A 24,153-nucleotide genomic window follows, 5' to 3' on the forward strand; every position below is an offset into this window, starting at 1 on the left:
AGAGAGCCACTGTTGCTGGGTGCCTACAGAGTGTCAGGTGCTCTTCTAGGTGCTGTGGAAACAGTAGTGAATGAGCTGAAAACATAAACTCCCTTATTCTTATCGAGCTTATATTGTAGTAGAGACATTAAATTAATGTTTAAATCAGTAAGATACTTTAAAGGGTATTGTTAAAGGGTATGATGGTACAGAATTTTTGTTTTCAAGGATTTTTTTGAGATAGGTGACCATAAGATTTATTATTCTAATGGGACTCTTTTGAGAGTAAAAAGGGGTCCTATTAATAATGAATTTAGGACAACAAGCATAAACCAGGACTTTCCTGGGTAAACTGGGTCACATGGTTGAAGAGATAACATTTGAGCTGAGACAGGAATAAAGAACCTTGCGGTGGAGTCAACTTGGGGGCCAGGGAAGAGGAACATTAGAGAGGCCCAAGCTGGGTAGTGGCTTACTAGGCAAGGTGTGGGGGAAGAGAAGAATCAGAAAATGAAATAACAAAGGGAAGACAAGATCCAGCATAAGGAAAGTAAAATATTTAATAGGAACTGGAAAAGAAGAAGTGGGACTAACAGAGAACATGGGAAGGAAGATAGTCGGAGCTGTAGAATAGTTGGGGTTATTTTTTATTCAGTCGATACCTCCTGCATGATGGTCTTGTGCCACGCTTTGTGAGGCACTGGGATATAGCAATGAACAAAACAGATTAAATAACGTATTGCCATGGCAGGCATTGTATAACTCCAGGAGCACCATTCACGTTGTGCTTTCTTACGGCTCTTCTAGTGGGCAGCTAAGAAACAAGTAAACAACTAAGATGATTTCAAGTAGTACTGTTTTAAAGGAGATACAGTAAGGTGGAGTGAAACTGGGGCACCTAGGTGGTTCAGTCAGTTGAGTGTCTGATTCTTGATTTCAGCCTAGGTCATGATCCCAGGGTTGTGGGATTGAGCCCCATGTTGGACTCTGCACTGAATGCAGAGCCTAATTGGGATTCGCTCCCTCTACCTCTGCCCCTCTCCCTTGCTCACGTTCTCTCTTAAAAAAAAAAAAAAATGGGGGCACCTGGGTGGCTCAGTCGGTTAACCATTTGACTTTGGCTCAGGTCATGATCCCACGGCTCATGGGTTCATGCCTCGCGTTGGGCTCTGTGCTGACAGCTCAGAGCCTGGAACATGGTTCAGATTCTGTGTCTCCCTCTCTCTCTGCCCCTCCCCCACTCACACTCTGTCTCTCTCTCTCTCTCTCTCTCTCTCTCTTAAAAATAAATGAAACATTAAAAAAATTGATTCCTGATTGAACCACCTTTTATGTAGTTTCTGTGCCTGGTCAGAAACATAATTTAGTGTTTTTTCTTCTTTTCTTTTCTTTTCTTTTCTTTTCTTTTCTTTTCTTTTCTGTGTGTGTGGAGTTTGGCTATGACTTGGATATATTAAGTATAAATTTTATAGAATGCAATTATTATTTAGTGCTGATCCCTCTGTTCCTCCTTTGAGAGCAATTATCTAGAGTAAGTAAAGATAGTTAAAAAGTTTTAAAAAATAGTTAAAAAGTTTTGTTTTCTTGGGGTGCCTGGGTGGCTCAGTCAGTTAAGTGTCCGATTGGGCTCAAGTCATGGTCTCACAGTTTGTGGGTTCGAGCCCTGCATCAGGCTCTGCACTGACAGCTCAGAGCCTGGAGCCTGCTATGGATTCTGTATCTCTGGCTCTTTCTGCTCTCCCGCTCATGTTCTGTCCCTCTCAAAAATAAACATTTAAAAAAATTTTTAAAAAAGGTTGTGTTGTAACATTTTCTGTCAGCTAGAAAGTAATTTGATTTCATCTCACATGTTTTACTTTATTTAGTATGTAGTATTTAGTATAGGCATTTCCATAGTTCTTTTGTTTAAAAACATTTTTTTTGATGTTTATTTTTGAGAGAGCATGAGCAGGGGAGGGGCAGAGAGAGAGGGAGACACAGAATCCGAAGCAGGCTCCAGGCCCCAAGCTGTCAGCAGGAGCCCAGTGCAGGGCTTGAATTCACAAACTGCGAGATCATGACCTGAGCCGAAGTCAGGCACTTAACCTACTGAGCCATCCAGGTGCCTCAGTTCTTCCTTTTTTAAAATAGTGATCGTGAAAATGAAAAAAACCAATGTACATTTGGTGTGGATTCCTGGGAACTACCTGCAGTAATGTATATGCTTCAGAGCAGTCGTTTTATTTAGTTTATCATTCCTTTTCTTGATTTAGAGAAAGGTAAACTACTTCTTCCATGTGATTTATCCTGAGTTACAATAATGCAGAGCTGTGTGTGTGTGTAGATAGATAGATAGATAGATAGATAGATACCTGTTAATAGAGTGATGTTTATAATTGTTTTACTTTGGTATCATTGAATGCCATGTTATTCAGTTTAATTTTTAACACTGTTTTTGTAGTGTTTTCAGAAATAACGACTTTGCTGTTTTTTTTAGATATGTTTAATGTGTTTGACAAATGATATGAAGAAAACTGTATTTGAGCATCTTAATTCTAAAGGGAAAGTAAAACTGTTTGGATTTATACCCTGAAATGTAATTGTATTAAGTGAACAAATTATTTTTTCCAGGCAGACTCCAGGTTAAAAGCGCTTAATGCAACATTCAGAGTGAAAAACCCAGACAAGTAAGGTTTTGTTTTAATAACAGTTACAATGTTGTTTTGAATGATGTCTATCAATTTATTTAATTTTTCATTTCTGAATGTATGCACTTTATTTACTAATTTAAATAATAATTCACATTACTGAAATCCTTTTACAGTCTAAAACTGATTTTGAGATTTGGTAACTTAATTAGGTTTAAGGTTGCAAGTAACTGAAGTATCAGAAAATTAAACCGCTGTTTTTTCCTAGAAGGATTTATTAAAAATGTTGTTGAAGATATCAGAAAAATGGGAGAAGTAATTTTTAATTTCATATGAAATAGTTTTCCTTATATGGCTTTGCTTATCAAATATGTACAAAGTTCAAGAAGATTATATGTATTATATATATTTAATAATAAACTACTTTGTACACCAAGAAAACTTGATAGATAAATGCATACTAGTGGAATAATTTCATGGAGATGTATCTGTATGACAATTACTTGACTTCATTAATGTTAGGTGTTTGTGATGAGACCATTTCTCTATTTAAGGAAACCCATGCATTCACAATAAAATGTCCTTAGGGTGGTTCCTAGGCATTTCTTAAGATTTTGGTTTTACTCATTCTCTGAATTAGGTGGGTAATTCAGACTTTTCATTATATGGACCTTTACCTGGCCTTTGATTCAGCTGAACTTTTCAATTAGAAAGGTGTTTGAGCAGATTAGGCTTTTGCATTTTTGGCTGCCAAGTTCATGAGTTGTGTTAGAATTTCTCTAGTTAAGCCTTCAACATTAATTTCTATGTGGTGTAAATTCTTACCAAAGGCTGGGTTTGCATAGTCTGATAATATATTATGCCTGACTTTAGAAATTATGTATTTGGTTTTTAATATAAATTTTGAATATAAAATATAAATATTTAAAGTTTTGGTAAACAGGAAATTGTGATGGTAACCACTGAAGTTTTTTGTTTTTTTTTAATAGACTTTTTTAGAGGAGTTCTATTTAGTTTTATGGAAAAATTGAATGGACAGCACCGAGCTCCCATATATATCCTCTGCCCCCACACATGCACAGTCACCCCCACTGTTAATATCCCCCACCAGAATGGTACATTTGTTATAATCGATGAACCTATATTAAGACACTGTTATCACCTGAAGACGTTACATTAGGGTTCACTCTTGGTGTTGTATATTATGACAAATGTATAATGGCATATGTCCATCATTAATAGTATCATATAAGGTATTTTAACTGTCCTGGGGCTGGGGTGCCTGGTTGGCTCACTTGGTAGAGCACGTGACTCTTAATCTCAGGGTCATGAATTCAAGCCCTGTGTTGGGTATGGAACCCACTTGAAATTTAAACAAAAAACAACACCAAGACCCTCCCACCCCCACCAAAAAAAAAAAAAAACTCCAAAGTATTTTCAGTGTCCTAAAAATCCTCTGTGCTCTGCCTGTTTATCCCTCCATCCCAGCCCCTGGCAACCAGTAATCTCCATAGTTTTGCCTTTTATAGAATGTCATATACGGTGTGTAACCTTTTCAGATAGGCTTTTTTCACTTAGTAATATGCATTTAAGGTTCCACTGTAAGGGTTATAATGACGGGTATGGTATATAAGAGACGCTCTTTAGATAAAGAACTAAAATTTTAAGTCAACCTCTTTGAAAAACCTAGTAAGCTAGCTTTATGACTTTGGTGAATGTGCATTCACTAGAGGAGCATGTAGATGAGACTATTATTAATTAATATTGTAATATTAATATTTTGTCTTGAATGTTTTTCAATTTAGTGAAAAATATTTTATCAATTGAATGTTTATCTTCCCTTTTCTGACCTAACTAGGTTTCTGGATTATAAAATTTTATTTAATAACCATATTATATATGGAATTTTAAATTTGATATGAACAGTAACATAACCAAAGCAATTTTGCCCCTGTTCTTGTTAAAGTGTGTAGTTAATGTATAATTAGTAATAGAATTTGTTTGCTTTAAGTTCTAGTTAAGAGAATTATCTATATCGTTTTTTTTTTTTTTAAGTTTTATTTATTTTTAAGTAATCTCTATACTCAACATGGGACTCAAACTAATGACGCGAGATCAAGAGTCACATACTCCTGGGGTGCTTGAATGGCTCAGTCTGTTGAGCAGCCGACTCTTGGTTTCGGCTCAGGTCATTATCTCATGGTTCATTAGTTTGAGCCTTGTGTTGCACTCTGGGCTGGCAACACAGATCCTGTTTAAGATCTTCTCTCTCTCTCTCTCTCTCTCTCTCTCTCTCTCGCCCTCCCTTTCTCACTCTCTCTGTCAGAATAAATAAATAAAATTAAAGAAAAAAACCCCAGAGAATCACATACTCCTTCTACTGAGCCAGCCAGGTGCCTTCATGCCATTCGTTGTTAAGCCAGATTCTTCACGTACAGAATCTCTGTTCTAGCTATATTATATATTACATGTATTTTATATAGTGGGTCTAGCTGGCCCAATATATAATTATTATTCATACTGTTACTAAAATAGTTTACAGCACTAAAATACTTTTATTCTGCCCTTTCTTAAAATGTAGAAAACCGGAAAGATTGTTGGGATTACCAAAATGATACTATCTTCATGCATGTTTATATTTTTTCAAACTGGGGTGCCTGGCTGGCTCAGTCGGAAGAGCATGTGGCTCTTGATTGAGGTTGTAAGTTTACTCATATGTTGGGTGTGGAGATTACTAGAAAATAAATAAATAAATAAATAAATAAATAAATAAATAATTTTGAAATAAAATATATTTCTTCAAACTAGACTAAGAGCAGTTTGGAGATGAACCTTCTACTTTTGGAGATGAGTCTTCTACTTTTATGTGGCAATATTTAGACAATATTTGTCAATATTAGGAGGTAGACCAAGTGATTAGTAGAATGAATGGGGCAAAAGAGGGGCAGGAAATATAGGTGGCACCCAGGTTTTCTTCTTTAGAATGCTAGGGAACATAGGGAAGAGGGTTTTGGGAGGGACAGGGGAAGATAAGTTAAGCTCTAGATATGTAAAAGTACAAAGGTCTGGTGTTTAGGAGAGAGATTCGGGCAGGAGGTAGACATTTGGAATTCAGTAACACGTACACCATAACTGTGAAGCTTTGTGAATGGTAAGTCACATGAAATGTATAGATTGAAAGATTGATTAAGATGGCTGAGGACCCAGGATTGGACCCTAAGGAGTGCTAACGCCTTGAGGGTGTTTTCCAAAGTATAATCTGAAGATTAGCACCATTTGACTTATTTGGGTTTTACCTTCAGATTCTTGAGTCCCTCTAGGGCCTTTGTGTACAGTTTTGCTTGTTCACACACTTGTCCTACTGAGAGGCCCTCCTTAGTGTTTCTGACACTTCAGGGCCTCTTTGCATGCTGAAGTTGGGAGGAGGGTGAGGTTAGCTGTTACCTTGCTGAAAGGATCAAGAAAGATGAGGACTAAAGTCTGTTGTTGGGTTTTAAGCAACATGAGAATAGTTAGTGAGTTTGTCAGGAGTATTTCTCTGCTGGTGTTGGAGGCAAAACTAGATTGCAGTGGGCCGCACGGTGCATGGGAAGTGACTGTTGCTAGAGAGAGTACCTTGTTAAAGTGTGCCTGTGAAATGGCTGGGGATGAGAGTGTTAACAGTTGGATGTGTTGTCAAGGGAATATATGTATGTGTTTTAATATAGGAGAGTTAATTGATATGCTAATGAGAAGGAGCTTGCAGAGAGAGGAATTTAGAAAATAGGAATATGGGGTGTAGCTGGGATAGAGTCTAGAGTATTGATGGGAAGAAGGATCTTAGAGGGAAGGAAGAAATAATAGATGTAGATATGTTTACTGGCAGGAGATAGAGGTGGAGGTGGTTCCTACTAATGGCTTGTGTTTAATTTGTGAAGCCTGGTTGGAGAGTGATAGGTGGTGGTATCAGAAATTTCAGGTCTTTTTGCAGAACTGTAGTTACTAGATTAGGGAAACAAAGATTATTGATCAGCATGAAGATTGAGGTTAGAGACCATGAGTTTATGGTTGCATCAGAACATTTTTTAGCACCATAAGTTTTTGTCCTGTTTTTTGTTTTCAAGTAACTTTTCATATAACTTTTATCTTTATCTCAGTTCCACAGTATAAATTATGAAGTATTTTTCTTGTCTTTAGTAATACCAAAAGAAAATATGGTTGCTTTATTTTAGAATTTTTTGAATTTGTATTTGAATTTGTATTGAATTTGAATTTGTATTGGTGTGTGCATAAGGCCAGCATATGGTTAAATAGAATCAGTTTCATTATTCTCAAGAACTGCTGTTTTTGTCTTTCAGTTTTTGACTTGTTTCCATGAGAAAAAAAATGATGTTTCCCTTGTTTCCTGTTTCAGGAGATTTACTGAACTAAAACACTACAGTGATGAACTACAGTCTGTCATCTCACATCTTCTTCGAGTCAGAGCTGTAAGTGGTCCCCAGGAGCTTTTTGATGCACATTTATAAGGATGTGCTTCTCACCTAATCACGTTTTTAAGTAATGGATGGTATTTATGATAAATAGCTGATTCTTGCATTTAAATTTGGCATGTTCATCATCCAAACTGCATTTAAAAAAATATATGAAATGTTCTCTGGTATAGACAGCTTGAAGCATTTTAACTGTTGTTTTCTCTGTAGTTTGTATATGGTTGTTTTGACTTCTTGTGAAAAGGCCTACCATTTCAGTGTTGGAATATAATTAAATAAGTGTGGGAGTTTAGATCTACATGTAATAATATCTTTATGCTTTCAAGGTTGTTTTAAAGGTCTGTGAAAAAGTTTATATATGTTAGGCCATCTTGTGTCTGTACTCTTAAATTGTCCTAAATAAACTTATTTGGGGTAATGGTTTGCCATGACAAACTAAAAATTGAGGCATAATCACTGTACTTAGCCCTATAGTTTGGCTGTGGTAGACATGGAACCCTTAGAACTTGCTAAAAACTTTGAAAGACCCTGGGTTACCAGGTCTAGGATCACATTTATGCTGATTGGAATCCTTGTGGAATATATTATCTGGGATTTGTTTTAATGAGAGTGGTGAAGAGTGGAAAGTGGGGGCAGTTTATATGAAACTTGATTAGCCATATAATAATTGTTGAAGGTAGTAGGTGTTGCGAAATGGAAATATATTCTGTTCTCTGAAGATTACCATAGTAAAAAGTATTAAAATAAGGGGAAGAAAATCCTTCCTGAAGTCTTTATATTGGCCCAATTTCCTGTTTAACCATTCAGAGTACCATTAGACCTCTTAAATAAATTATAAGATACTTTCTAATAAAAGGTCCATGTGAGAATTAGTAGGCTAGCGTCAAGAACTGGGTACTGGGAAACTGGGTTTATAAGGTAACTAGACACTGCTTGTTGAAAGGTTGGGGAAGAGGACATGTGTCTAGACACCCCAGAAGACTGGAAGAATAATTCATACAGCTTTGACTTTTATGTTAGAAACCTTCGAGAATCTATTTTTTAGAAAAAATGAGAAAAAAAATTTTTTTAGTGTTTGTTTATTTTCAAGAGAGCATGAGCAGGGGAAGGGTTGACAGAGAGGGAGACACAGCATCCAAACCAGGCTACAGGCTCCAAGCTGTCAACACAGAGTCTGATGTGGGGCTCGAACTCACAAACCATGAGATCATGACCTGAGCCAAAGTTGGACGCTTAACCAACTGAACCACCCAGGCGCCCTGAGAATCTATTTAAATTAGAGGTCTGGCTGATTATGGAAGCTGTGTCTTTTTATTTCTTTATATCTTTAAAAATTGATTTGTTTATTTAAAATTTATTAAATTTTTAAAAATTTACATCAGGTTAGTTAACATACAGTGCAGTGATGATTTCAGGAGTAGAATCCAGTGATTCATCACCTACATATAAAACCCAGTGCTCATCCCAACTAGTGTCCTCCTTAATGCCCCTTGCCCAGTTAGGGCATCCCCCCACCCAAAATGCCTCCAGCAACCCTCAGTTTGTTCTCTGTATTTAAGAGTCTCTTATGGTTTATCCCCTTCCCTGTTTTTATATTATTTTTACTTCCCTTCCCTTATGTTCATCTGTTTTGTGTATTAGATTCCACATATGAATGAAGTCAAAGTGATATTTGTCTTTCTCTGACTAATTTCGTTTAGCATAATACACCCTAGTTCTATCCACATTGTTGCAAAAGGCAAGATTTCATTTCTTTTGATTGCTGAGTAATATTGCATTGTGTATGTGTGTGTGTGTGTGTGTGTGTGTGTGTGTGTGTGTATATACATCACATCATCTTTATTCAACCGTCGATGGACATTTGGGCTCTTTCCATACTTTGGCTATTGTCATTAACGCAGCTATAAACATTAGAGTGCTTTGCCTCTTCGAAATAGCACACCTGTATCCTTTGGATAAATACCTAGTAGTGCAATTGCTGGGTCATAAGGTAGTTTTATTTTTAATTTTTTGAGGAACCTCCATACTGTGTTCCAGAGTGGCTGCACCAGTTTACATTCCCACCAGCAGTGCAAAAGAGATCCTCTTTCTCCACATACTCGCCAACATCTGTTGTTGCCTGAGTTGTTAATGCTAGCCATTCTGACAGGTGTGAGGTGATATCTCATTGTGGTTTTGATAGGTATTTTCCCTGATGATGAGTGATGTTGAGCATCTTTCATGTGTCAGTTTGCCATCTGGATGTCTTCTTTGGAGAAGTGTCTATTCATGTCTTTTGCCCATTTCTTCACTGGATTATTTGCTTTTTTGGGTGTTGAGTTTGATATGTTCTTTATAGATTTTGGATACTAACCCTTTATCTGCTATATCATTTGCAAAAATCTTCTCTCATTCCATTGGTTGCCTTTTAGTTTGATTGTTTCCTTCGCTGTGCAGAAGCTTTTTATTTTGATGAGGTCCCAGTAGTTCATTTTTGCTTTTGTTTCCCTTGCCTCAGGAGACATGTCAAGTAAGAAGTTGTTACTGCCGAGGTCATAAAGGTTTCTGCCTGCTTTTTTCTTGAGGATTTTGATGGCTTCCTGTCTTACATTTAGGTCTTTCATCCATTTTGAGTTTATTTTTGTGTATGGGGTAAGAAAGTGATCCAGGTTCATTTTACTGCATGTCACTGTCCAGTTTTCCCAATTACCGTTTGCTGAAGAGACTGTCGTTCCATTGGATATTTTTTCCTGCTTTGTCAAAGATTAGTTGGCCATATGTTTGTGGGTCCATTTCTGGGTTCTCTGTTCTGTTCCATTGATCTGAGTGTCTGTTCTTGTGCCAGTACCGTACTGTCTTGATGATTACAGCTTTGTAATATAGCTTGAAGTCTGGGATTGTGATGCCTCCAGCTTTGGTTTTCTTTTTCAGGATTGCTTTGGCTATTTGGGGTCTTTTCTGGTTTCATGCAAATTTTAGGATTGTTTGTTGTAGCTCTGTGAAGAATGGTGGTGTTACTTTGGTAGGGATTGTTAACGCTGTATCTTTTTAAAGGCCTTCAACCAAAAGGAAGGGCGGAGGGCACTGTAGAAAGCTTTGTTTAACAGCAGGGTCAGCAGTTCTGAGAGTTGGAGTAGGCAGAGGTACACTATTACACAGTCACATGGCTAACCCCAAGTATTGAGAAGCTCTCAAACAGTGTTCAGACCCAGAAGAAACTAAAGGACAAAGCAGAAAAACCAGCTAGACTCAGATTTATCAGAAATCTCAGAGATGAGTGGTGAATTGAACAGAGTGTAACAGGTAAACACTCAGAAAATCCATGAAGCATAGGGAGTGCATTTAAGTGAGACCTTAAGGAGGGAGGCAGGACTGTCGTTGTCAGATTGTGTCCTGAAGGGAGGTTTATGTGATTGCTTTCATAAAACGAGAAAATTGTCATAAGGCATGATACGATAGTGATTATGTCTGACTTTCTGCTGAAAGTATATTTTTAAAAGTGGTTAATATTTAATAACCTTTAAAGATTATGGGAAATTTTAACCATACCAAACTTGTTTCTGCCCTAGGACTTTTATTTGCTCTTCCCCATGCTTGTATCACTTTTCCCACATGCCCCACCTTCAAGAACCTCTCTTGGCTTGTTCTCTTTTGCCATTCATTTCTTGCCTTAGATGCCTCCTCAGAGAAATCTATCTTGGGAATCTTGCATGAAATAAGATGCAGTTTTCTATCATTTTCTGTCATTTTTCATATTCTGTCATTGCTATTTATAACAACACTATCTGACATTGTATTCTGGATTAATCTGTTAATTATCTCCCCTACTAGTGTATGTGAGCTCCACAAGAGCAGCTTTGTTTTCTCACTGCTAAATCCCTGGAACAATGCCCAACTCATAGTAGACATTCATTATCTAGTCATTGAATGAATGAACAAACGAATGTATATGCTGACATTTTTATGTTTAAAAATATCTGAAAAAACAGATAAATTGCTTATTTTATTTTAAAAAATTTAAGGTTTATTTATTTATTTATTTTTTGAGAGAGAGACAGACAGAATGCCAGCAGGGGAGGGGCAGACACAAAATCTGAAGCAGGCTCCAGGCTCTGAACTGTCAGCACAGAGCCTGACACGGGGCTCGAACTCCCAAACTGTGAGATCATGACCAGAGCCACTTTTATTTTATTTTAAATTCCAGTATAGTTAACTTGTAGTGTTATATTAGTTTCAGGTGTACAGTATAGTGATTCAGCAATTCTGTATGTCACCCAGTGCTCATCACGACAAGTACACTCCTTAATCCCATCACCTATTTTACCCATCCCCCCCATTCACCTCCCTTCTGGTAACCATCAGTTTGTTCTCTATAGTTAAGATAAATTGATTCTTGAATTTAATTATAACCAGCCTGGGAGAACTGGTTAATAATTTATATGTGAAAAAAATGTTTAAAGAAAACAGCTTTGTCATCAAAGAGTTTGTAATACATAAGTAAGAGAATTCTGGGTATAGGTATTTATCCTAAACTTTTTTTATTTGTTTGTTTGAGATTTTAAGTAATCTCTACATCCAACATGGGGCTCGAACTCACAACCCTGAGATCAAGAGTCACATGCTCTACCAACTGAACCAGCCAGGTGCCCCTATTCTAAACTTGATGAAAACTTTAGAAACTTTATTGACATTAAAGATAGCTTGAGCTATTGAAAGAAAAGCAGCACTTGATCTATAGGTCGAATTGAAATTCTCATTGAGTAAGTGAGAGAAATGCTAGTGAACGATACAGGATGCTTTCTGATTGGCTAAAATTTCTTCTTTTTTAAAAAACTTTTTTGAATGTTTATTTAATTTTGAGAGAGAGAGAGAGCGCAAGCATGGGAGGGGCAGAGAGAGAGAGAGGGAGACACAGAATCCAAAGCAGGCTCGGTGCTCAGAGCTTGTCAGCACAGACCCCGACATGGGGCTCGAACCCATGAATTGTGAGATCATGACCTGAGCCGAAGTTGGATGCTTAACCAGTTGAGCCATCCAGGTGCCCCTGATTGGCTAAAATTTCTATTGTTCTAAAATGGGGAGAAAGGCTATTTAGTCATGGACAGTAACAGAAAAGTAAAAATGAAAGGTTAAAGTCCTAACGCAGAGAGAAGCCTACAAACAACACAAAAAGCACCACAGGGAGGGCCTTTTGTAACATTCAGAGTGTCAAGAAGGCTTAGATGCTTCTTGAGACAGATGATGAATTGGGTTTTTTAAATTTATTTTTTATTTATTTTTTTGAGACAGATGATGAATTCTTAACAGATGAAAATAGAATTATTTGAGGGGCGCCTGGGTGGCTCAGTCGGTTAAGCAGCTGACCTCGGCTCAGGTCATGATCTCGCGGTCCATGAGTTCAAGCCCCGCGTCGGGTTCTGTGCTAACAGCTCAGAGCCCGGAGCCTGTTTCAGATTCTGTGTCTCCCTCTCTCTGATCCTCCCCCGTTCATGCTCTGTTTCTCTCTGTCTCAAAAATAAATAAACGTTAAAAAAAAAAAATAGAATTATTTGATTGTCTTTTCTGTCAAGGAGAATTCTTTTCAAAGTAGAAAAGACAAAAAATAAGTTATAGATCGGTTAAAAACTTAAATATTTAAGACATCAAAACAGAACAACAGGAAAGGGTGGGTGGCCTTGGACCAAGAAGATCTGGCTTTGGACCTGTCTCTGCCATTTACTGGGTCCTCCCGACAAATTCAGTAACCTTTCAGGGTTAGTTTCTTTGCTAGAAAATGGGAATATATGCGTGGCACATAGTAGGTACTGAATAAATATTTGTTATATGAAGGTGCCTTATTCATAGAATTATGAGATTCAGATGAAATAATGTGTTTTGTAAACAATAACAAAAAGATAATACTGATTTCTAACATATATTTACCACTGTATATCAGCCAGTGCTCACACATATTATAATATTCTTGCCCAGTTCCCACAATAGTCCTTAAAGATAGATATTATTGTTGTTCCCATTTTGTAGATTAGGAAACAGAGGCAAAAGAAATTAAAGTGGTACCACACTATAATAGATGTGTGGAGCCAGAATTTCCTCTTTTGTCTGTCTGACTCTAGAGCTCATGCTCTTAACTGCCTACAAAGTTTATTGACAGAGGACATGAATTCAAGATTGAGAAGAGAACAGATTTTCATTGAGTCATCCTGCTTATAGCCAGGACCCTAACAAATGTCATTTGATCCTCACAAAGTCATGTGATGAAAGTCATTTCCACATTTCCAAAAGAAAGGTATGATACCAAGGCTTGCATGGTTTAATAAATCTCCAAAGTTAAACCCTAAAGTGAGAAGGTGCTGGAATTTGAACTCCCATTTGTTTGACTGCAAATCTCATATTTCCTATTACAATATCTGCTGCCTCTTTAGGGAAAAATCAAATTTAATTGTTAAAATGTTTAAGTTTGCTAATATTGTAAAAATGCTAATTATAGCTATTAAGATACTACTCAACATTTGATTTGTAGTCATAAAGATGGTAATATCTAGTATTTGTGAACTATTTAGTGATGGTGGCAGTATAAAATATTAATGTGCAGCTCTTTGGAAACTGTTGTGGCAGTGAGTATCAAGAGTCTTAAATCCCATAATCTTGAATCCTTAGGAGATAGTTCGAAAGAAAGAAAAGAAAAGCTAGGCATGTCTAGATTTTCAAAATAAGATCATCTAATAGAATGTCCCAAAAGTGTCCTTTTTCACATTTAATTAGCTACTACTTGAGTGAGGATAGAGTAGGCATTCTTACAGTTCCAAATGATTCCGAGCTGGGTAGAATGATTGAATGAGTCTGTTCCATTTTTTCTTTTGTCACTGAATATGCTAGGTGTCACTCTTTTCATGTCAGTTGTCAGATGGTCAGTTTTCAGAAAGAAAGACTTGTCAACAGAAATGAAATCGAATAGCAATCTGGACTAAATCATTGGGTTCAGCCCCTTTTCCCTGGCACCAAAATTCTTGATTACCAATGACCAGTGAATTAATATGGTTTTAGGTTTTAATTATTCCTGTTTTATTTCTGTGTCATTTTTGTTTTTTCCTTTTCTCTAGAAATGATAATTTTTTTTAATTTTTTTTTTCAACGTTTATTTTTTTGGGGACAGAGAGAGACAGAGCATGAACGGGGGAGGGGCAGAGAGAGAGGGAGACACAGAATCGGAAACAGGCTCCAGGCTCTGAGCCATCAGCCCAGAGCCTGACGCGGGGCTCGAACTCACAGACCGGAGATCGTGACCTGGCTGAAATCGGACGCTTAACCGACTGCGCCACCCAAGCGCCCCTAGAAATGATAATTTTTGATTAATAGTTTTTCTTTGGTTCTTCTTTCCCACTGCCTAATGATCTAGATAAAAGTCATTTCATGTTTTAGTTAGCTAGATCCATTTGTTTCCATGAATAGTTGATATCAGAAACATTGTTGGTCCCATAACAACTGCTAAGTGTCTGTTGCCTAGTTCGTGGGTAGGTAATTCCTCATGTGGTTGCTCATCTTTTTTAATATAGGAAGACTCTTGCCTCTTTTGGGCATACTCTGTGGACCAAAATATTTTCCAGAGTTCTAATAACTCTGGTAGAACCTCCTTTTATACCAGCTGCCAAGAGTGATACACTTTAAAGAAATAAACTTTTAAGTAATTGGGATTCACAAACTTTATCTTTGAACATTTATTTTGGATCTGCATTTGTACTTAAGTTTCCTGCAGTTTTTGTTTTTACATGGTTGCTTAATAAGCTCTCTCCCTCTCTTCCATACTTAATATCTTATGATAAAACACTCAGCTTTCAAGAAGAGGTTTGATCTTTAAAGAACCACCCCTCACCCCCCCCACCCCCACCCCCGCCCTGGGTGGCTCAGTTGGTTGAAGTCCGACTTTGGCTCAGGTCACAGTCTCGCAGTTCATGCGTTTGGAGCCCCACGTCGGGCTCTGTGCTGACAACTCAGAGCTTTGAGCCTGCTTTAGATTCTGTGTTTCCCTCGCTCTCTGCCCCTCCCCCCCTTGTACTCTGTCTCTGTCTCTCAAAAATAAACAAACATTAAAATTTTTTTTAAGTACAAGGATCTAGAAAAATTAGTGTCCTAGAATGGCATTTCCATTTTATATTCTCTGAAATGCCAGTCCTGTATTTTTTCTAGTGCAAACCATCTCTTTCTTGAATAGTTATGATTAAGATATGGTATTAAAGGGCTAAAAAGTTCTATAGGAAGGAAAACTCTTACTGGTTAAATTTTATTACCTCAGTGTTTCCCAAATTTACTTGATGATGGAATCACTTTAAAAAAGTAAACAACTGGGGCGCCCAGGTGGCTCATTCAGTTAAGCGTCTGACTTTGGCTCAGGTCACTAGTTCGAGCCCCAGTCAGGCTCTGTGCTGGCAGCTCAGAGCCTGGAGCCTGCTTTGGATTCTGAATCTCCCTCTCTCTCTGCCCCTCCCCACTCATGCTCTGTCTCTCTCTGTTTCTCAAAAATGAATAAATATTAAAAAAATTTTTTTTAAGTAAACGACCTTTGACACTCTATAGGACTCAGAAATAATTGGGAAATAGCATCCTAGAGAAAGTAGTTGAGAGGTCTGGGGATGACTCTAGAATGTTTCAAGCAGAATGAAGACTACAAGCTTTGTCTTGAGTCGGGTGCAGAGGTGGGCAGACTAGAAGGCTAGATAGTAAATATTTTCAGCTTTTTGGGCCATACGATCCATGTCAAATCAATTCAGTTCTGCTATGAAAGCAGCCGTATACAATGGTAACCTGAATGTTCTAATACGACTACAGAAACAATTTGCAGTCCTGTAGTGTATTGCTCTCTAGTCTGGTGTGTACATGTTCCTTTAGAGCAAGTCAAGAAGAGATGGAAAACAGTTTATGTTCTTCTTACATCTGCTCCGTGTATTTATAATACTGGTTCATTCACTTTAAGCTGAGGTATTGAAAGGGTTAGGATTTGTTGTATGGTTAATGCCTAATTCCTCAGATGTTTGAGTAACAAATTAGGTAATTTATCCTCAGTGTTTACATTTAGAAACTGTGTAACCAAGAATATTTTTTTGTATACTGAGAATTTTTTTTTTAGGGTTTAGGGTTTTATGTGGGATTACTTTTGGTCTTCAGTTCATGTCCGTAATAGTTTGCAGGAGAGTAAAGCATTAATTATCATATGTGGTGTTTTGTCTTTTGTAAAATTTGTGTGAATAGCTACACAGTATATATTTCATCTTTATCTAATTATAATTAGATCTAAATTATAATTCTGTTATTAAAATATCTAATGTGTTGGTTAGAAAGCATTATAGTGATAAAGTAGCATAGAAGTATATTGTATGTGTTCAGCACTTATGTATAAAACTATGAATAAAATTGAAAATGTTTATATTTTTACCCTGGTAAATTCCACTTTGAGAACTTTTTCGTAAGGAAACAATCTGAAATTTGGGAAAAGCTTTACTCTCAGAGGTGCTCATTACAAAATTATGTATACTACTGAAAAAATTAGGGATAACTAAATATCCAACAAGGAGTGGTTATATATTGTATACACTGCTAGGTGGAATTTTATGCAGCTATTTAAAGTCGTATTTATTAAATGTAATATTGACCTGCTGGATAAAAATATTGTCCCTTTTTTTTTTTTTTTTTAAGTTTGTGTATTTTGAGACAGAGCAAGAGTGCATGAGAAGGGCAGAGAGAGAGGGTGAGAGAATCCCAAGCAGTGCAGAGCCCAAGGTGTGACTTGAATTCATGAATTGTGAGATCATGACCTGAGCTAAAACTAAGAGTCTGACCCTTAACCAACTGAGCCACCCAGACGCCCCTTACCACTTTTAACATAAGAAATTTTAAAGCAATAATTAAAACATATATCTTTATACGTTCTTTTTATATATATATAATAAATACACAGATATATATATATATATGTATATATATATATATGAAAGCAGTTACATAAATATGATGATAGCACTAGTTCCTCCCCAACCTCATGATGAGCCTTTGGGAAATTTTTTTCTTTTTCATATTTTTCAAGTTTATTGTACTAAGCTTTTGTTTTTTTAAATGAAGATGACATCTTTTTAAAGAATAATCTGTATATAACTTTGACCTAATAGTAATCTCTTTTAAAAATTTATTCCAGAGAGTAGCAGATCGACTCTATGGTGTGTATAAAGTGCATGGGAATTATGGGCGAGTTTTCAGGTAAGCATTATGTGACCTTTTAGAATAAATGATTAGCTCTGATTAGCTTTTTGCCTGACAACTATAATTCTTGACAATTTATGGGTCTGAAATGTAGATGTTAAGTTTTTATTTATTTTGTATGTTATGGCATAATTACTTAATTTTTTTATTCAAGTATAATTAATATACAGTGTTATATTAGTTTCAGGTGTACAATATAATGATTCAACAATCCTATACATTTCTCAGTGCTCATCAAGATAAGTGTACCTCTTAACCCTCTTCACCTATTTCACCCATATTCTCCGCACCCCCCCGTCTTTGGCAACTACCAGTTTGTTCTCTGTATTTAACAGTTTGGGGGTTTTTTGTTTGTCTTTTTTCTCTTTGTTTTATTTCTTAAATTCCACATACAAGTGAAGTCATAGGGTATTTATTTTCCTCAGTCTGACTTCACTTAACATTATATTCTCTCTATATATACACATATACTCACACACACACATACGCATACACACAATGGATAGAGACGATATGAGATATTTATATACTTATTTATAAACATTTATGTGTATTTATATATATATCTATTTCGCATCTTCTTTATCCATTTCTCTATGGATAGGCACTGGGTTGCTTTCATATCTTGGCTATTAATAATGCTGCAATATACATAGGGGTGCATATATCTTTTTTAATTAGTGTTTTTGTTTTCTTTGAGTAAATACCTAGTAGTGGAATTACTGGATCATATGGTAGTACTATTTTTTTAAGTTAATTAATTTATTTTGAGGAAGAGCATGCGAGCAGGGCAGGGGCAGAGTGAGAGCAAGACAGAGAATCCCAAGCAGGCTCTGTGCTCTCATTGCAGAGCCCATCATGGGGCTCAAACTCACGAACTGTGTGATCATGACCTGAGCTGAAAGCAAGAGTCAGATGCTTAACCTACTGAGCCACACAGGTGCCCCATGGTAATACTATTTTTAATTTTTTTAGGAACCTCCATAGTGGTTGTACCAATTTGCAACCCAACAGTGCAGGAGGATTCCTTTTTCTCCACATCTTCACAAACCCTTGTTACTTCTTGCCATTCTGACAGACATGAGGGGATACCTCATTGTGGTTTTGATTTGCATGTCCCCAATGATTAGAGTGATATTGAGCATCTTTTCATTTGTCTGTTGTCCATCGATCGGTATGTCTTCTTTGGAAAAAATGTCTATTCAGGTCCTCTGCCTACTTTTAATTGGATTATTTGTGTTTTTTTGCTGTTGCATTGTATAAGTTCTTTATATAGTATGAATATTAACCCCTTATTGGATATATCATTTGCAGGTATCTTCTCTCATTCAGTAGGTTGTGTTTTCATTTTGTTGATTGAGTCCTTCACTAGTCCTTCACTGTGCAAAAGCTTTTTATTTTGGTGTAGTCCCAATAGTTTATTTTAGCTTTTGTTGCTCTTACCTGAGGAGATAGATCTAGAAAACTGTTTCTTTGGCTGATGTCAAAGAGGTTACTACCTATGTTTTCTTCTAGGAGTTTTATGATTTTAGGTTTCATATTTACATCTTTAGTCCATTTTGAGTTTATTTTTGTGGATGGTGAATAAAAGTAGTCCAATTTCATTCTTTTGCATGTAGCTGTCCCAACACTATTTGTTGAAGAGACTCTTTTTTCCATTGTATATTCTTGTTTCCTTTGTTGTAGAGTAATTGACCATATAAGTGTATGTTTATTTTTGGTCTCTGTATTCTGTTCCATTGATCTCTGTGTTTTTGTGCCAGTACCATAATACTGTTTTGATTACTACAGGTTTGTAGTGTATCTTGAAATCTGGGATTGTGATACCTCCAGCTTTGTTCTTGTTTCTCAAGATTACTTTGGCTATTTAGGGTCTTCTATGGTTCCATACAGATTTTAGGATTTTTTGTTCTAGTTCTGTGAAAACTGCTCTTTGGTATTTATATAGGGATTATGTTAAATCTAGATTGCTTTGGGTATTTTGGAACATTTTAATATTGATTCTTTCAATTCATGAACATGGAATATCTTTTTATTTGTGTCATCTTCAATTTCTTTCATTCATGTTTTAGTTTTCAGAGATGACATCTCTTTCACCTCATTAAGTTTATTCCTGGATATTTTATTATTTTTGGTGCAGTTGCAAATGGAATTGTTTTCTTAATTTTTCTTTCTGCTACGTTATTAGCTTATAGAAATACAATAGTTTTCTGTATATTAATTTTGTGTCCTGTGACTTTACTGAATTCATTTATTAGTTCTAATAGTTTTATGGTGGAGTCTTTAGGGTTTACTATATATAGTATCATGTCATTTGTAAATAGTGAAAGTTTACTTCTTCCTTACCAATTTGGATGGCTTTTATTTCTTTTTCTTGTCTGCTTGTGGTGGCTAGGACTTTCAGTACTCTAACAGTGCTGAGAGTTGACCTCTCTCTTCTGTTACTGATCTTAGAAGAAAAGCTCTGTTTTTCACCATAGAGTATGATGTTAGCTGTGCATTTTTTCGTATGTGGCCTTTATTATGTTGAGGTATGTTCCCTCTAAACCCACTTTCTTGAGAGTTTTTATCACGAATGGATGTTGTACTTTGTCAAATGCTTCTTCTGCATTTATGGAGATGATCATATGGTTTTTATCCTTTCCTTGTTAATGTGATGTATCATGTTGATGGATTTGTAAATATTGGACCACCTTGCATCCCTAGAATAAACTCCACTTGACTGTGATGAAAGATCCTTTTAATGTATTGTTGGATTTGGTTTGCTAATATTTTGTTGGAGGTTTTTGCACTTATATTCATCAGAGGTATGTATTGGCCTGTAGTTTTGCAGGGTTTTTGTTTTGTTTTGTTTTGTTTTGTTTTGTTTTGTTTTGGTAGTACCTGTCTGGTTTTGGTATCTGGTTTTGTATCCCTCCTTTTTTATTTTGGAACAGTTTGAGAAGAATAAGTACTAACTCTCTTTTTAAAAAAAAATGTTTATTTGGAGAGAGAGTATGTGCATGTGCACGAGCCAGGGCAGGGGTAGAGAGAGAGAGGGAGAAAAAGTAGGTGCCCACTGTCAGTACAGAGCCTGACATGGAGCTCGATCTCACAACCTTGAGATCATGACCTGAGCTGATATCAAGAGTCGGACACTTAACCTACTGAGCCACCCAGGCTTAAATATTTGGTAAAATTCACCTGTGCAGCCATCTGATCCTGGACTTTTGTTTCTTGGGAGTGTTTTTTTACTGATTCATTTTCATTGTGAGCAATCAGTCTGTTCAGATTTTCTATTTCTTCCTGATTCCATTTAATTTTACCCATTTCTTCTAGGTTGTTCAGTTTGTTGGCATAAAATTTTTCATAATATCTCATATAATTCTTTTTATGTCTGTGGTGTTGGTTTTTATTTCTCTTCCTTCATTTCTGATGTTATTTGATCTTTTTTTTTTCTTGATTAGTATGGTTAAAGCCTTGTGTGTTTTGTTTATCCTCTCAGCTCCTTCAAATATCGGTTTTGTTTTTAATAGATGTCCTATAGTACTTTCCGAAGTTTTTGTTTTAAAGTATTTCTTTCGATAAAAAATAGGAAGTCCAATATACTGAGCAGATAAAAATGAAACTACTCTGAAGCAGTGACCACTGCCCTTTACCTTGTTGGCAGAATGCCCAAGAAGATTCTATTTTAAATAATTAGTGACTTTCTCTTTTTTTTCTTTCTTGGTGTTACTTTATAGTTTCTGAAGGATTTTGCAAGATGAATTTTTCAGTCTTGGGTAATTTTAGTGTAAATTAGAATATCTACTTATATACCGTATATTACATATTTTGGTTATTTTTGAACCTTTTGTGATTTTTTTTTCCTGTGTATTATTTTGGTTCTGACATTTTAGAAATTATTATCCGAAGCTCTTTATAAGAAAATGTCTTTGCTAATGTTCCATTATAAGTCCTTTTGATTGAATTAATTTAAAAATAATTCATTTGGGGTGCCTGGGTGGCTCATTCGGTTGAGCATCTGACTCTTGATTTCACCTTAGTGATGATCCCAGGGTCATGGGATCCGAGCCCTGTCTCTGTCTCTCTCTGCCCCTCTCCCTGGCACTGTCTTTCTCTCTCTTTCTCTAAAGGAAAAAAAAACCAACAACATTCATTTTACATTTTTGAATAGGTAATACATTCCATATGGCACAAAATTCAACAGGGATAAAAGCTTATGCAGTGAAAAGTCTCCCTTGTCTGCTAACCATTCAGGTCTCCTCTGAGATAGCTAATACCAGTTTATTGGTTTCTTATGTATCCCCCTAGTAAAATGTAATACTATAATACATTAACATACAAACACAGGCATGTTCCCTCTGTTTTTAAACATGAAAAGGGAGCATGTTGTATACATCACTATGTTCACTTGTTTAACCTTTTTTCACTTAAGAACTGCTCTTGGAGATAGATTATTATCAGTAAATAACTGCATTGAATTTTATTAAAGAGGAGGATCATAATTTATTTAATTTCTTCTTAATGATTTCTAGTCTTATTTTTCTCATTGCTGCAATAAATGTTCTTGTTCATGTCATTTCACATGTGTATGAATATGTTTGTAGGCTAAAATTCTACAAGTGTTGTTACTGGCTCTAAGGATAATTGCATTTGTAGTTGCGGTAGATACTGCCAAATTGCCCTGTATAGAAGCTGTTAACTTCTCACCAAAAAAGTATTAATATCTGTTTTCTTACACCATTACTCAGCAGTATGTTAGCAAACTTTTGTCTGTATCATACTGATGATGAGGAATGGTTTCTTTACTGCAGTTATAATTTACATTTTTAAAATTATAACTGATGTCAAATTATTTTTTCTTGTGATTAACAGCCCTTTTTTTTCCTATTTCATAATCTATTCATATCTTTTGTCCTCTTTTTTTTCTTTTGGGCTGATTGGTTTCTTAATTGATATACAGGTGTTATTTTTAAGAGAGAGAGAAAGAGAGAGTACAAGTGGGGAGGCAGAGAAAGAGGGACAGACACAGAACCTGAAACAGGCTCTCAGCTGTCCGCACAGAGCCCACCGTGGGGCTGGAATTCATGAACCATGAGATAATGACCTGAGCCAAAGTTGGACACTTAACTGACTGAGTCACCCAGGCACCCCAAGACTGTACATGTTAAGAAGGCAACTGGCGAGACACACACTTACATGACTTATATATATATGTGTGTGTGTAAATATAAGGAAGAAATAAGCAGGAATGAGGTGCACAGAGAGGAAATAGGATGAATTTAGTAATATGTTCATGTCACATGTTGCTGTTTATTTCTTTCTTTTTTTAGTTTTTTTGGAGGTCAGGAGTTTATTTTGTGCTCTTCTTGAGTTCCTGGGCTTTTTGCAGTTTCCGCCTGCATTACAGCACTTGATCCAATATAGGGTAGGCCAAAGGGCCATTCCCATGGGTGCTTATAGAACTAGCTTATATTTTAGGGGCGCCTGGGTGGCGCAGTCGGTTAAGCGTCCGACTTCAGCCAGGTCACCATCTCGCGGTCCGTGAGTTCGAGCCCCGCGTCAGGCTCTGGGCGGATGGCTCGGAGCCTGGAGCATGTTTCCGATTCTGTGTCTCCCTCTCTCTCTGCCCCTCCCCCGTTCATGCTCTGTCTCTCTCTGTCCCAAAAATAAATAAAAAAAAAAATGTTGAAAAAAAAATAAAAAAAAAAAGAACTAGCTTATATTTTCACTAGTTTCAGACTGAGCTAGGAACTTTAGATCCACTTGTCCAGAATTGGACTGAATATATATAGGTGGGATTCACTCTGCAAAAGACCTAGAAAAAAAAAGGAAAGAGTTGTCAGTATTAGTAACTGTGCATTTGAAGCTAATGAAAGCTTTCAGGAGCTCATAGCCTGAAATGGTTTATTCTGTTAATTTTTAAATATTCATCTTAATTTATAGATTATGAATCCATATAGAATCAACCAAGAAAAAAACATGTCTTTCAGATTCAATTGATGTGATTCCTTACGAGGAATTCCAGGAAAACACAGGAGCAACATTTCTTTCAAATTTATTTCATGGATACACAAAACTTGTCATGTACTCAGAGCTCACAGACACAGATCTACGTTTGTTTAATGATTCTGTAATTTTTATTTTTTGGTTATGTGCATAGTGGGAGTAAAGAGTTTTTTGATTAAGAGAACAAAAAAGGAAGTGATGAAGTTTTGGGGTGATGGTGGAGTTTGTGGGGTCCAGAGCCGATGGCCAAGGAAGAATTCTTGAAGACGTCTTTGGTGCAAAAAAGATGATTTTATTAAACCATGGGAACGGGACCCATGGGCAGCAAGACCTGCACTGGGGTTGTAGGGGGTGACCGTTTTTTATGGAGTCCAGGGAGATACAGTCAAGAGGGAGTTTCCAAAGAGACTTTCACATGCTAAAGCATTGCTGGAGGCCTAGCTATTGTCAAGCTAAGGTGGTTTTTCCCTCTAGCAAAGCATTAACCTTAAGACTGTAGGGAGTTCCTGGACTTTAGGCTTGATGGGATTGCCTTTTTCTGGTAAACTGACGGACTCTTACAGTTTAACCATTTGGGTTTTGTCCTTTCCTGTTTTTGGGTAGCTGGGAGTGTCCAAGGAATATCCTACATGTCCCACCTGGGGGTGGGGGTTGCTGTTACCCTGCACTTTGCCTTCAGTGTGCCCCACTCCCTCATTAGAAGTGCCATAGTTTGGGATTAATAGAGCACACAAAGGGCAGTTGATTCTAGTCTCAGCTCTGTCTCTGAACAGCTACCTGACTTGGAGTAAGCAATGTTAGATCTCTGAACCTGATTTTAAGTATCTATTCAATATTAGGGTTAAATGGAGAGAGTGATT

At 36.6% G+C, this 24,153-nt stretch overlaps 1 protein-coding gene across 1 annotated transcript in view; it reads left to right on the forward strand.

Annotated features, from left to right (window-relative positions):
• SNX4 (sorting nexin 4) overlaps nucleotides 1–24,153 on the forward strand; it is a 71,578-nt gene that overhangs the window by 25,799 nt on the left and 21,626 nt on the right. The window contains exons 6-8 of the mRNA XM_030329613.2: nucleotides 2,590–2,645; nucleotides 7,000–7,072; nucleotides 17,238–17,299. Coding sequence (XP_030185473.1) covers nucleotides 2,590–2,645; nucleotides 7,000–7,072; nucleotides 17,238–17,299 — 191 coding nt within the window. The remainder of the gene's footprint in view (nucleotides 1–2,589; nucleotides 2,646–6,999; nucleotides 7,073–17,237; nucleotides 17,300–24,153) is intronic.

Source organism: Lynx canadensis, chromosome C2, assembly GCF_007474595.2.
Source record: "Lynx canadensis isolate LIC74 chromosome C2, mLynCan4.pri.v2, whole genome shotgun sequence".
Lineage (NCBI taxonomy): Eukaryota > Metazoa > Chordata > Mammalia > Carnivora > Felidae > Lynx > Lynx canadensis.